This window comes from Diplotaxodon limnothrissa, linkage group LG15 (genome assembly GCF_057381915.1).
Source record: "Diplotaxodon limnothrissa isolate DT_005_m linkage group LG15, D_limnothrissa_male_GT1.1, whole genome shotgun sequence".
Taxonomy (NCBI): domain Eukaryota; kingdom Metazoa; phylum Chordata; class Actinopteri; order Cichliformes; family Cichlidae; genus Diplotaxodon; species Diplotaxodon limnothrissa.
Window position 1 is genome coordinate 17,212,596 of NC_140610.1, and position 15,749 is coordinate 17,228,344.

Sequence of the window (15,749 nt, forward strand, 5' to 3'; positions counted from 1 at the left end):
CTTTCCCAGTCTCCTTCAACATAATACGGTTTTTCAATCATACATACTTAAAGAGCCAACAAGCTCTAACCTCTTGGTGTCTAGAGGTCGTCCATCGCTGCTAACGCTCCGCGGGATGACACCACCCCTCTCCAGCCTCTCGGCTGACAGTGTCTTTCCCACTGAGCTACCGAGGCTGATGGCTCGGTTGGGTGTGTGGGGCTGTGGCGAGGCAGTCAGAGATTGCTGAGGGCTGCTTGATGTCCTCTGCCACTTGTTATTGTTGCTGCGGAAGGGGAATTTGTACTCAAAGGAACCGCTGTCGCTGCTGCTGCCCTTGTACTCTGACACAGGCACCCGATAGAGCTCTGAACAGCCCCTGTGGAGGGAAAGAAAAGAAGTTTAGTTCACATGTGTCTGTGTGGAAGAAGGGCTTGCATATTGCATAACCCATATTGAAAAGGGTTGGCATAACATTCAGGACTTAGGACAACAATATTGGTCACCTCTGGCTCCAAAGACACAAAATTTGAGGGCCAAAACACCAAACTCAAGGTTTCAAGTTTGGACACAAACCAACATGTGACATCAAAGTGGCTACATGCAACTTCTATGAAAAGTCTATGACACACACATAATTTTCTTTCTTTTCCACTTACCTGCGTGGAGTGGCGTCATCATGTGGCGGGATGATAACAACGCGCACTGTCACCGAAGTCCGCAAGAGGTCAATCATCTGCTCGTGGGTCAGAGTTGCAACAGCAACCTTGCAGATTTCCACCAAACGACTTCCCTGCCGCAGTCCTGCCTGCCAAGCGTAGCCGTATGGCTCCACCTAAAAATAAAGTTACAAAAAGTAAAAATGCCAGAATATTTTCTTCATCTTCAGTAATCCCTGATTTTGACCTCCTGCAGGGGAATCTTTGCAGATCCTTTGATATTGTTGCCCGCATTTATGCCTGTGTGCTCATGTCTCAGTGTTTTATATGCAGCCTTAGCTGACAGAAAAGAAAAATAGAATGCTGGGATTTTTTTCCTTTTGTGGGTACCCACTTTTTTTCTCTCTCTCTTGCACACTCCCTCATATCCATCCCAATAGTTTCAGCAATCTCATTCCAGGAAATTGCTGTTATTTCTGAATCATTATATTGATGCTATGATTATGAGGTGATGATTGCTATTATTTCACTCATAAAACAAAAACTGCATCGGAGAAGTAAGCAGAAATGCACAAGAGGAATCGATGATGCTGAACAGGCCAGTCACAGTAGTTGTGGGCTGTATCAATTCCATGTGTAGTTAGATTTTTGGGGAGGTGCACGTCGGGTTACACAGTATATTACAGCGTATATATCACGCTAAAGAATTTATTTTTTAAATAAAGCATAAAAACTGAACAACTTGGTGTTTCATACTGCTGGACAAGCACATCTGTGTGCATTAAACTATTAAATTATACAACATCGCTTTGGTAAAATACTCATTGTCACTAAAAATAAAGGTGTATTTGAATCTCAAGTTGTCTGAGAAAGGAAATGTGTGCAAACATCTGTTGCATGACAACAACAAGTTGCTATGTTGGGATGCAAATCATCTCCCTGGGGCTGCTTCATCACCAGCAAACATTTTACGCCTACAAATTAGGAGCTTCTCAAACCGCGCATAAGCAAGTGTTCTCCCCGAATGCGCTTCACAGTTCTCAGACACACATTTTCATTGTGAATGGACAAGTACCTCAGCTACGATGCCTTCGTAGTTCACGTGGAAGCCGAGCTGTCCCAGGCCATTTCGACGAAGCGTCATCTCTGATGTCTCACAGCCTTTAGTCAGGAACTGGATATAGAGAAGGGCAGAGAGGTGCACAAAGTGGATGTGAGCCATTAAAGGACAGGGACGACTGGAGGACAGAAGCTAAAGCAAAGAACCAAACATCCCCCGGGGTGTATTTTGGTTCAACATAAATAAGTCATTATTTGGAAAAAGCTTTGCAGGATATTTGAAATACTCGAATAATGGACTTCCACTTAAGAAGCAGTTTTAAACAACCTGCGTGATCCTTAGGATGTTTATTTGCATGAATAAAAACAAGCATTCATATATACAAACTTGTTAAACAACAAGAATAAAAGCAGGTTTGTCTCCTGCTGTATGAGAACAACTGGGTAAACTTCTGGGTCACTGTTTTCATTTGGCGGTGAAGAACTAAAATCAGTTACGGAAAAGTGAAAATACAAGAGTTTGGATCCCATAATACTCTAAAGGTCAACTAATAAGTTGATAAAATATGTGGTAATACTAATCCTTATTCCCAACAAACTTATCCTGTTGTGGTCAGTCACAGCCCTTCTGTTGATGTGCCTGGTGGCTTCAGGGTGCCGCTCAGTTCTCTATCTGAACAGCGTATTAGCAAAAATCTCTGCAGAAGTCAAACTTCCCAAGAAAGTGTGAATAAATCATGATGCAGACTGGCACCTGACAGGAATTGTTATTTTGCCCTCTGATGTTTCTGAACGTGTGTGTGGGAGAGGAAGCGAGCACAAGAAAAAAAAAAGGGGGGGGGAGAAGGAAAAATAGAAAACAAGAAGAAGAAAAAATAGGGGGATAGGAGAAAGAGAGAGGGAGACAAAGAGAGGGAGAGTAGAAGAGATTGGCTCCAAAAAGCAGCTGGCCCGAGGCCACTTCCCTTCCACGGTCTGGCACTGAGGTAGTCCAAGCGATTGAAGATTAAAGACAGATGCATAAAATGCAACATGTGATCAGCTTCTGAGTCCCGAGCCAAGTAACGAAGTGCAAGTGTTCAAATATGTTTGTATGCATGTGTGCAAATGAAAGATGTCAAATTCAACCCAGGCTACAGAAACACATCACATATGTTCGCATGCAAACACACACACACACACAGTTTTAAGGCAGATAGAGGCTGAGGAAATGAATGTATTCTAAAGCATTGATGATTACATAAGAAAACACCTTTTTTTCCTCCGACCAGTTTCCATGGAAACAGCTAAGGACGAACTAGCATCACTTCACTGTATGTGTAGGTGTATGAGCCATTAAGGAGTATTTGTCCAGTGGTGTTTCTGAAACTCCCTCAATAAGCAGAGACCAGTAATGAGACAGCAGCATGTGGATGCAGAAATGTTGTCATTCTGGCAGACTGACAGCCGACACTGAATAGTAAGCGAGACTGTGAGTGGGCCAGGTAACTGATCAATGGCAGCCAGCGGCGTTTTTTCCATTGGTTGGGTTTCTCAGTACAGTTCTACTATTAATATGAATAAATAATTCTGCCATCTTCAGGACTTCCAACAAACACAAAGAGCGTGGTTAACATTGCAAGCATGAGCGGTGTCCAAAAGGGACACAACAATATTTGTCTTGACGTTCGAAAAACAAATCGCAGTTTATCTTGGCGCATAAACCAATTAACCTAATTTAATTTAGAATACGTAGCTCTTGGGCATGAGAGCAGAGGGCAGAAGACGGAAAAAATTGTTAATGGATGACTCATTGTGAAAGGGTAACAAACAAATACTTGTTCATTACCACTGAGAGGAAGGTTGAAAACCTAATTATATTTTCAGCTATCATTTATAATAATAATGATGTCGGCTTCCTTCTTGGCCAGGTCACTCATGAAAATAAAAGTTATTTTTAATTTCAATAAAATCCAGAACACAGACTGCAACTCCCTCCATCGACTGTTGTTTATACCAACAAGCACCATTCTTATGTGTATTATATTTTGTGTGTGTTCTAACCTCTAGACGTTTGACCACCTCTTTGAAGTCTTCTGTATTATTACTGATACTCCTCAGAGACACGCTTTCACCCCGCTCGTAGAAAATCTTCAAAGACGCGGGGCTGCTAAGCGTCCAGCCAATCACATCCTTAGTGGCACAGTTAAACACCACAGCCTTGGCCTCCTGGTCCAACAGGATTAAAAAGTCGTTGGAAATGGCCAGCAGGGCCTCCATTTCTCCTCCACTCCCATGATCCTCAGCATGGACTGGCCAAGTCACCGCCCCAAGACTGCGCAGCTCTGCTCCTTCATATGGCCGGGTCTTCTCTTTCTTTTTGTGGGCAAGCGAGATGAAAGGGAACTTCCCAGAGGGGTCAATCGGGGTGTTGGTGGTGTGCCGCTCAGCCAGGTCGCGCAGATACTCCTGCCGCGTTCGGGTGGCCATGGCTCGGAACTTGTGTGATTTGTGGGCAGCATTTTCCGCATTGATGACCTTGGCCAGCAGGAAGTCCCGGAACACCGATGACTTGGGGAACGTCACACCCTCTGGGATAGGGGGGCCGAAAGAGGGTACGTCTTTGGAGCGGGTGACGGCCACACTACAACAATGGGAGAAGAAAAGAACAGATAAAAAAAATAAAAAATAAAACTCCAGGCCAAGAACTGGGCCAATTTAGAGTCTGTGTTTTATTCAGACATCAGATTATTTTACTTTAAATGAAAACAATATGTCCCATGAAAAGCTTGAACTCTTTGCCATTTTAGACTAGTCAGATTTAAAAGCAACAAACTGCAACAAAGCTATCTCTCTTTCATTTGTTGTTGTGATGTTGAAATGGAGAAGTTTAGAGTAAAGCTATAAAAGCAGAAATGTATAATTTCTTTATTCCTTTTGTTTAGTTTCTTATTATTGATACACTTTAGTGTCCTTACAGGCCATTTTAAAATGATTTTTATAGTTTTTATAGAATTTTGTGACTTCTTATCGGGTTGTCGAGTCACCTGTGAAATACTGAATGCCTCTAACCTGCATGAAAGGTGTAAATAAAACCTCATTTCAATCAAGGAGCTGTGTGATTGCGTTTTTTCCCTACACCTCCTCCCCCCTCCTTCCTTCCTCCTTTCATTAAGTCCCTGGAATGGCCATCTGAGGATACTTGCTCTCTCTGGTATGTCAGGAACTCAGCTGAGCAGCCATGAAAAGCAAGGAAAGATGGGGAGGATGAGGGGAGACTGCTATTTTAAATCTGCTGTCCAAAGCCACAGAAAACACAGTGTGAGACACAAAAGGAATATGTGGCTAAGAAAGGAAGAAAAGAAGTCTGTGCAGGGGAAACATCAGGAAATTATTGCATACTGGTGAAAGTTTTAAAAAACTATTTTTAAAATGTCTGAGAGTGAAACAGTTCTCTAAACAGTCTACAGAGCTCTGTGGCTGCACGCTGGCCACCTGTCCTCGTCTCAACCTCTTCATAACCAAATGTGCTCAATCACAGGTGATAATTGCCAGCTGACAAGAGTAGCTGTAGAAATGGGAGCTCTCATCCCACACACACTTCCCCGCTGACATGCGTCAACATACATGCTGACACCAGGATTAATAGCTTTGTCTAATTAGCGATACCTGTGCCACCCACATCTTTCTAAACATACCTCAGAGGCACCCTATCTTCATGGGTGACATGGGGTGTTCAATTAACCTAACCATCATATCGTTGACACCTCATCTCCCATGTTTGCAACATGGAAAGGTGGGCCCTGAGGTAAGAGAAGAAGCATTGTTTTCTAGACAGAATTGCCTTTGAGAATGAACACAAGCTATTATTGTGCAAGGCTGGCAAGTGCATCCTGGGAATACTCACAGGAATTCCAGTGCCATTTTTCTACAAATAGGGACGGGGCCTTTATCTGCCTCAAGTGCAGAAGAGAAAAGTCCCTCGTATGAGAAAGAGTGAATTAGAAATAATTAAATGTTACTACTTAATTCAACATATTTTAGCAGACATATCATCTGTGCCAAAAAGGAGATCACCATCAGCGCATCAACCCAGCATGCCCACGTTGTCACAGCTTCTCTAATCTAACTTGAAGGTCAACCACACCCTGCCCATCAACAGAGAGCATGTTTTTAATTCAATACAGGTATTGATAAAAACAAAAAACAAAAAACCCAGAGTAAATAAAAATGTCTCCATTTCCTTCCTGCCATTTGTGCTGAAATCAACAAGGAGAAGGAAAGCAGGTAGCGTGTACATGCGTAGGTGTCAGGGCATGCAAACGTGTTAACATCAAAGACCCTTCTGCTGTTAGCGGTTTAGCAGTTTTCACTCTTTTAACTGTGTATATTTTCAATATGGCCCTTACAATGGAGGGAAAATTACATCACACTGTTAGTTCACAGCTTGACTTGTTTAACATGATCACAGGATTTTTTTCCACATTTATTTAAAAAAAACAAAAACAAACAAAAAAAAAACAAAACAAAACAAAAAACGAATAAATGGCTCTGACTAAAGACATAATTCCCCTGTAATTAAACGGAATTTAAATTATTTTATTTGAAATTACAATATTTATATATTTACCTACAACTACTTTGAAGGTAGGCAGATTAGAAAAAGGGGTTAATGAGCAAAATAATTATACTCTAAGCAAATAAAATGTTGCGTTAATAATTTCTTTTGAGTAGTGTTTAATTTCATGGTAATGTTGAAAATGTGTTGTAATTTTTGGAGCGCACGTACTATGGAGTGGATTAATATTGCTTTTTTCACATCTTTATTTAATATTCATTATGTCAATAAGTATGTTGGATATTCTATTATTCAAGCTTTATTTTTATTTTACCAACATAAATGTGATAAGAAATGTTATCCCCTTTACCAACTTAAAAATAAATAAATGCCATTAAAATCTGCAAACCTGTGTGACCTTATAATGACAGCACCCTTTAAAAATCACTGTTTTAAACTGTTCAAACAAGTGCACAGTGTCTCTTTCCCTGTAAAATACCTGGAAGTTAGGGAAAGTTTAGCCACTACTGTCCACAGCACACACTCCAAAAAGTACAGTGCACTTGCAATGTAAGCTGGGAAAATACTATTCATTTTGCCACAAAGTTACCAAGAAATTACATAGTTACTTACTTATGGACTTTCATGAAATTACCTACAAAATAATTTATGTGTCCTTTCCTGCAATATGCCGAAGGTTATTAAATAAACTTAGTTACATGTAAATACTTACATTTATTTACAGACAACTTAAATTAATTTAAAGTATAATACGACTTGTTACCTCCCATTCTACTGTGTACACCTTTAAGTATTTGTAGGTAAATTTAACTACATGTAATTTGAAATAAAATTCCATTAATTTAAATTTAATTAATTTAAGTTCTTTTTAAAATAACATCTTAAAAAAATATATATTGTGTCCAGTTAAAATTAGAAGTCTTCCTAATTCTGATGTCTCTCTATTGAAGGATTAAAATAAACATAAAGTGAAGCAGTAAAGAGTTTAAGATATAAAGTGGCATTACATGAAAGTATTTTGCCCTGTAGCATCCTTATTAAAACTGTTACTAGCATATAATCCAACTCTGAAAAAAATAATAACATCAAATCTGATGAGAGACTGGCAGCAGCATAGCTCTATTAGCCAGGGCTTCTGTCGATAACAAATGAACCATGCCGGGTATTTGAGAGTGGGGTAGCTAAAGTGATTATACGATGGGAGAACAAATGGTTACAATAAAATGTGACCTTTTATTCTTATTCTTCTCCATCACTACAGCATCACTCAATGCATTATATTGGAGCTCTAAAAGCACTTGTACTGATCTCAAACACCTGTGAGTCAGTCAACCAAAGACCTGTGACTCATGCAGGACAGAGGAAAGTGATGGCGAGAGGTAGGTAGAGGTATGAAAGCAAGAGGAAAAGACTGAAAGAGCATTAAGAAATAATGAATGTGGAGGGGGGAGGAGAAGGAGAAGGAACGAGAAAAGCAAGTGAGGAAGACAGAGAGGAAAAGGAGTGTTGGGGAATTGCTGCACTGTGAGGCTGCTATGTGATCTCTATGGCAGGAGGTTTGGTAAAAGAAATGAAAGAGCACATTCCTGTGGCTTTCACTGATTTGTGGTCTTATAAATATCCAATGTGTGGGCAGTTCTGCTCTTCCAGTATCTATGACCTGCTGCCCACTGAGCCAGGCCAAGAAAAAGAACATGTCAATACCTGATGGAGTGCGAGATTGTGAGAGTGTGGATATGGGGAAGGTATACATTATGTTTTTGTCTACTTTAGGCAACTAATATTCAAAGCAAGGACTATTTTTGTTATCTAAAAGTTTTGAGGTTTTGTTTATGTAGTGACTTTTTAGCTAAGAGCCATGCAAAGAGTTTAAAAGAATTCAAATTTGTGGGGATAAAACCTTTTTGAGAAATTCTAACCGTTTTATGCGTTTTATGAAAACCTTTTTTCGCATTCCAAAGCCATTACATCACAATGTGATTGGTCAGCTGCAATTTCCAACAGTCCAGGATGGCAACATTATGCTGACGCAAGAACAACATTGTTAAGGTGCAGATGAATTTACCATTGAAGAGGAAATAAGTAACCACACTAGTAGTTTCCAAATGGAGTGCTGAGACATATCGAAGAGCCATTCAGGCAGCTCCTGCATGTGTGACATATCAAAGTTTACGCTCGACTGTGAGGATGAAAACAAAAGCTGCGAGTTGTGGAATGAATCATTTTATTGTGTCGATCATAACACAACTACGGACCACCACCTAAAGACGAGAGGAAACAATATCTAACAGGAAACTATCTGATGGCTGCCAGCCTCATGGCTCCAGCTGTGGCATGAATGTCAACAGCCTCAGTGAGCGTGCAACATCTGTCAGGAGAAGATGATGCACTTGAGAAACTGTGCCTTCTTCAAAGGGTGAATCAAAATGCGCCGTTACAAACATTCAGTCCGCTCATTGGACAGATGTGTCTGGGGCGGGAGCAACAAAAGTAAATACAGGAAGAAGGTGTTTTGTTCTGGACTATTGGAGAACACGAGCAGTCACCCATCCATGCTGACTGTTACACATCTATAGTAACTTACCGCATCCCAGAATGCAAAGCATACGTGGCTACGGGAAGTTTTTAGCTCCAATTCGCAACGTCAGATCACGTTCAAACTGTGGTGTGAAAACAAGTATCAGGATTTCTGTTATGTGCACACATAATACTGGTCAAGCCCCATCAGTTATGTGCCTTAAGTCTTATTCCTTAGAAGCAAGATATTAAAAAAAACGAGGGGTGATTCAAGATTTTTGCACTGTACTGTAAATACACTTGTGCCCACTTGACCTTAAGCCATGTAGGAAAGAGACCATTTTTCACACCTTTAAAATAAACTGTTACTCGAGCACTTAAGTATCGCACTTCTCCAGTGAGGACGCATCATTTCTCTGCAGCTGTATTTTACAGAGGCTTTCAGCCTTGAAGACATCTGTAGATTTCTGCATTATTTTTTTTCACAGAGTGAACTCAAATTACCTAATTTCTTGATTACAGTGAAAATGCCAGTAGAATCCTTTAAAGGAAATCCTCCATCAGTTTTCAGTTACGCGTACAGTATCGCTTTCGGCAGCACTCTAATGCCTTTAGCTCATACACTAGGTCTTATAACAAACTCAGTTTGGGTTGCAGCCATCAAAATATCATTATTTGAGAGTAGCCTATTTTGTATTAACACGCAATTACATTTAACTGTACAAGATACTAGCAGCATTAGAGCAGTGAACAGAAAACACATCCTGGTTTACATTAAATGGGGTTACACACTATTTTATTGTACTTTGCTCTATTCATATCAAACAAAAGAAATTGTTTTTTTACACTTCCACTAAGAGCAGACATTGAGCGAGCAGAATAGTTATGTTTTGATCTCTAAATGCTTGAAAGCAGGTGCAAGGCCAGGTGAACCCAGAATTTTCCCACTTTCAAAATGACAAATTGAACAGAACAGTGAAGTAGTTCAATACCAAGTGTGTATGCCCCCGTCTTCATAAACCTTAAGAAAACAAACCAAAGCTTCAAAGCATTTAGGTCACCTTTGCTTAATATCTTATGACTCAGTCAATTTCCTGTGGTGACTATGAATCATAATTTATTTTTGAAAGCTGATGTTTCACCTTTATATGGTGTGCAGAAAACTCCTTTACACTTCAAAAAACTTAACTTGCGTTTGTGAGTCGCATAAGGCACATGTCAATAGTACTTGCTCTTCTTCTATTCAATTCATTATTGGCTGCTTTGTGTTTGTGTGGTGCTGTTGTTTAGTAGTGAAGTAGCCCCATGGGGGACAATTAAGTCCTCACACAATGTGCTCTGACAGCAATTAAAACAGCCATTAGTGGAAGAGGGAGGCAGAGTCCTAGAGAGCAAGATAAGAGAGAATGACAGAAAACGAGATAAAAAGACAGAGCCAGGAATGAGCTAAATGAAATGCCCTTCAAATCTGAACAGCGCTGAACACGAAAGACTGCAAAGGCAGAATATAAATAATTACTTAAAAGTTATTTCAGACTTGTACATTGTATTTAATATTACACCCTCTCACAGCGGGGAAATAAATCGCGAGTCGTAGAGAGGGCTCTCAACACTCTCGGCCTACTCCATGATGAAACTGCAAAGGCAACGAGAGCCGTACAACAATCTGAGCAGAAGGATGAGAGCATTATTGTTTTTGCTGTGATGAAAAGTGAATCATAAATCACATGCAAGTCCTCAAATGCAGTATTTTTCCAGACATTTTGAAAAGGCAGGTAAAGCACTGGCCTTAGATAACCTCTAATGTAATGAAAAGACATAGAAGGGAATGTTCCAACTGACCTCTACAGCCCTTATTTTTTAGTTCAGTGTGTAGTTTTTCAACTCACCTTCCTTAACTATCACATTTTGACACTGTATTACTTTGAATAATGCCAGTCTGGACGTAACCTCTCCAGGTTCAAGTAAACTGATTCTCTTTGACTTGACCAAGTCTACATTACAGCATCAAACCGGTTATTTTTGCACTGTTTAGGCTTCAAATGGGGCACAGGTTGAAAAGTAGTATGCAGCATTTTATTTACACGCAGTTTATTCTGGTGTACTCTTGAATCTCACCTGTAGGAGGTGTTTTCGGAGCAAGGGTTATGCGCTCGCACAATCACAAAGACGTGCTGAAAGTGTGAGCGGATGTTTTTAGGAGTGAAGGGGAGCGCCCCGGGTTCCTGGAACACAATCGTGACGATATCGTTCCCAATATGTCGCTTCCGCAGCAACTGGAAAACATTTTCAAAGAGAGAAGCTAAAGTTAAAACATAATTAAGTAGACATCTAGAGGAAAAAACAACAACACTTGAGCCACTGTTGTTTCGGCCTTTAAGGGTCGCCACAGTGAATTATCTGCCTCTATCTGACACCATCCTCTAGCATCCTCCTCTGTCTTACCAAACCTCTGCATGTCCTCCTTGACTACATCTATATACACAAAGAACAGGATCATGTTAACTCTAAAAATGTGCATAGCATGGATTACTACTTTCTCTAATGAAAAGCCACAACTTGCTGGTGGATCCAAAGGTATTTTAGTGTATCCAAGCTCTGAGCCCTGTAAATTAACATACCTGTTGCTTATTGTTGGGTGTGTATGGCAGCATGGTGGATACGTGGAACATGATCTCATAATCCTTGTAAGTAGTATACAACGAGTGGGTGCCAGTTGAGTCAGCTGAGAAGGAGAAAACTGCACGTAAATGTCTCATACTTCAGGAAAATACACCATGACAGGTTTGTTCAAGTACCCTAAAACTTTCTTCCCGCATGCTTGTCTCTACTATATGCTGTTCAGACGGCCCTAAAACACGCTCACTTCTTTACAGTCAGGGAGCCACTGCACTACCTCACTAGGCTGTTGATGTTTTCCATTTAGAGAGCCAAACAGTCACAAGGTATTTAAAGGCCGTACTTAAACAGCTACATTACCTCAATTAATTACACGCATTCATTAAGGAGGGCGTTGCATGGCTGTATTTAATTTGCTAGAGGCTACACATCCTGCAAAAATTGATTGGGGCAGTTTTTGTCTCACAGGGTATTGGGCAATGGCTTAGTTCATGCAGGGATAATATGGATAACATAATATCATACACAGGCTTGGAAATGTCACAGAGGTAGCAAAAATAAAGTGGACATCAATTCTGTTTGGAACAAACACAGGTGGTCTGGCAAAGGAGAAGGGCACAACCACAGAGGATCAATATCAGTGTCCAAAAGAAAATACAGTAATCTGAAACTAAAGGCCATCTGTCAAATGTCTGAAGAAACATCTGAGGAAACTTAAGAATCGGTGAACGAAGACAAGGAAGTGAGGGGGATTTAATGGGACTGGAGTTGAAAACGGGGGGAACAGGATCAGAAATTTTTAAAACATGTATTCCATCTGCTCATAATTAAATGTTTTGAAAACTGCAAGAAATTTAGGTGCCAAAGGCAAGGAAATTAAATCAAGTTAAATGCTATAATAACTTACAACCTCAACAATTAATTTCACTTCTTACATTACATACCTTCATCCTAATAAAAAGTGTAATAAACATTTTATAAGGAAACAATGTATTTAGTACTAGTGCAGTACCAGTCCTTTAACATGTGAATGAGATCTAATGTGATTATCGCAATGCAAGTTGAGGCACTGAACCCATGTGTGTATACACATAATCTAAAAGACTCTGACGACCCCCTGCATGCTCCAATCCATCAAATACTTGCTGGGCAACTGAACTCAGCACTTTTTGATCAATGTGAATGTCTATTTCGTGCGTGCCAATTTACTAATTTACTACCTGCTGTGCTGGATTAGACAGGATCAATGTCAGCGTAAGATCAAATATAAAGGTTCCCTCACACCCTCACTGGCACTTCGCAGTTTTTTGCAAATGTACATACTCTTTGTGTCCAGCTGAGCTCGATACTTGGTGAAGCCTTTAAGACGAACCCTCTCGCCCAGCAGATGGAGGAACTCCTCTAGTGCAGGCCCAGCCGCTTCGTTGTTGTACATCTCCTCTTCGCTACTCTGACCCGCCATGCAGTACATCACCCCCACCTTTCGCTGAAAGCTCAGCTGCGGAGAGAACAAACATTATTCCAATGAAAAGGGGAGAAACAAATGGAGATTACTGTGTGGAAGTCATGTCAGAGTAACCATGTTGACATTTGAGGCAGGACTCATGTTGACATTTTAAGAATAACCGTGGGTTGTTCTGTAGTGATTTTGTGCCATTTTCCTAAGAAATCATGTTGACATTTTCAGAGGATTCAGCTTCTGATAACTGCATCAGCTTTTGAGTGTGTGTGTGTATATGTATATATATATATATATATGTATGTGTATATATATATATATATATATATATATATATATATATATATATATATATATATATATATATATATATATATATATATAATTTTTTTAAGGGTTATGTTGTGTGTGCATGCATCGACACAGCATGCATATAAACAGTTTCTTCAGATAAATTCCACATAACGGTCTTTGGGAGTAAATAAAGAGATACAGCAAAAATAAATAAAAAGAATTTAGTTCAACAATGATACATCCCCTTCACAGAAAAACACCCACACACTAAAAAAATTCATGAAATGCCAAATGACAATCGTTTGCTTTGCATAGTCAATAGTACAGGTTACCAGCTGCAAAAGTTCTTTGGCTCAAAGACCGATCGAATGCATGCACGAAAGGATCACACTCTATTCAGCGGATGCCATGTCTGCATGACACTGTCTTTTCACTAAATGGAAAGCAGTAATCAAATGTGCTCAATCAAAGGAATTAATCAAGCAGATTCATCCGGCCCATCATAACCCACAATCAAACCTCAAGACGTGCTCGCTGCATCTCCTTACCCCCTGCTCGTCCAGCTTCATCAGCTGCTCAGTGACCTTGGGTGTGTTGAGTGCCAGGCGTAAGCAGTGAACATTGAGCTCAGGCACGAGGTACTCCAGCACTTCTTTGAGGGGCAGGCCTCGACCTAGACCATGCTTGGACGTCGAAGGTACAGCATCTTCCAGGATGGAACCGCGCAGAGTATTCAGCTGGAGACCACCCATAATGCAGGAAAAGAACAACAAAAACACAATTGCAGGGGTCAAAGCCATTATGATTTTCACTTAAAAGAACAACAACAACAACAAAAAAAACAAAACAAAAAAACCCTAATACTCCATCCATCAATCTTCTTCCACTTATCCAGTTCACGGTTGTTGGAGCCTATTCTAGCCGATCAATGTCAGTATCGAATCAAACCATCAAAAATATCAAGATTTCTATTTTAACTTACTTAAAAAGGAAAAATGGAGTTTAACATGGTTCTAATACAGCGCACGAAACTCACAGAAGCATGAGTTTATAGCTGTTGCTAATTTCTAACCCTTGCTTTTAAATTCAATTACATAAAAGCACAATGCACTATAAATAGAAAACTACAATATGGCACAACCATTTGTTAATATTTAAGAAAGAAACAAGCTTTATTGGTCAGATACATGATCACATAGAGTACAACATGCAGTGAAATGTGTCGTGTCCGAGCTGTGAACAGGCTGCAGGCGTAGCCGCACCATTCCAGGGCTTGGTGTTTGGCATGGGGGGGCCTAGCCAGGACCTTTACTGGATACTGGAAGGGAATCGAACTTGCTACTTCCGCTCCAAAGGGGTGTGGTCTTACCGTAACACTATCCAGCTTAACTATTTGGTCACAGTTTTAGCAACCCTTTCACTTCTCCTGCTGATGGTGCAGATTAAATCATTTTCATGCTTTGTGCAGTTTTACACTACTTCCACAGCTAATGGAGATTTGATTGGTCTATTGGTATTCATCACAGAATATTCAATGATTGAAATGAAATTCACTTTGATTTGGCTAAAACTGAATTGATTTCCACTTATCCCTCAATATGGGAGCATATTAACCTCTTTAGGTATCATATTTAAATATATCAAGTTAAAATGTGAAAGCTTTAATGCGCAGCATTTATGTTAGAAATTAAATGCATAGCGGGAAAATATGTAATATCGAGACACTGTTTGACTGCAATTCTATCTCTGTGCCAAAAGACTGTGCTTTGTGTTTTTCATAGCTCTCCATAACCTGCTCGTCTTGAAGCAGGCAGCACTCAAGCAAGAGATTAAAAAAAAGAAAAAAAGAAGAAGAGTTAAATAAAGAACACCTAGGTTCAAAGAGAAAGCTGATAGTTTTAATCTTTTGCTTATCCAGCCTGTTAATGCAAATAAACTTGCTTCATAGCACACCCGTCAGATCGAGTCCAGATTAGTTGCTGGTTAGATAATTCTTCTCTTGGCTCTTCCTTCCTGCTCCACGCAGAGTGTTTGTTCTTTGTAACAGGCAACAAAACAACAACATGACTAGCTATCCAGCCCTCTGTAGAATACTAGTAACTCTATTTTGGGAAAACTGGAAGGAAGCCTGTGATGAGGCCTTAATCTATGCAATTAAATTCAGTTTAGGATCACACATGAAATTAATCTTTTTCCACAAAATCTAAAAACAGATATTTTTTCCCACCCTCTGTTGGTACAGGGAAAGCAAAATGCAGAAAAGTGTCTGGCTAAGGGAGAAAATAAAATAAATAAATAAATAAAATAAATAGAGTGGAGATTTTGCTGCTGTAGCTTTCAGTGTGAATACTAAGGCTTCGGGGTAAAAAAAGCTCAACGAGGACATCCATGAATAAATCAGGAAGACTGTTGAAAGTCCAGAATCTGAATATCTACTATCAACTAACAGCTGTTAGTCAGTAGTGGTCCCATGCCACTTGTGTGTTTTTGCCTTCACGTGGTGTTTGGAAAGTCCAGAATTGCTGCCAGCGCACTCAGTACTAAACAAACCAAAGAAGAAAAGCACTTTAAACTTATCATGGGCAGTATTAAAAGGACAGTCGTC

At 39.9% G+C, this 15,749-nt stretch overlaps 1 protein-coding gene across 1 annotated transcript in view; it reads right to left on the reverse strand.

Annotated features, from left to right (window-relative positions):
* sipa1l1 (signal-induced proliferation-associated 1 like 1) overlaps positions 1-15,749 on the reverse strand; it is a 96,599-nt gene that overhangs the window by 13,754 nt on the left and 67,096 nt on the right. Inside the window, exons 7-14 of the mRNA XM_085372087.1 lie at positions 13,693-13,881; positions 12,715-12,889; positions 11,394-11,497; positions 10,891-11,048; positions 3,741-4,320; positions 1,714-1,812; positions 639-814; positions 71-358 (exon numbers count right to left, since the gene is read on the reverse strand). Of these exons, the coding sequence (XP_085228213.1) occupies positions 71-358; positions 639-814; positions 1,714-1,812; positions 3,741-4,320; positions 10,891-11,048; positions 11,394-11,497; positions 12,715-12,889; positions 13,693-13,881 (1,769 nt within the window). The remainder of the gene's footprint in view (positions 1-70; positions 359-638; positions 815-1,713; positions 1,813-3,740; positions 4,321-10,890; positions 11,049-11,393; positions 11,498-12,714; positions 12,890-13,692; positions 13,882-15,749) is intronic.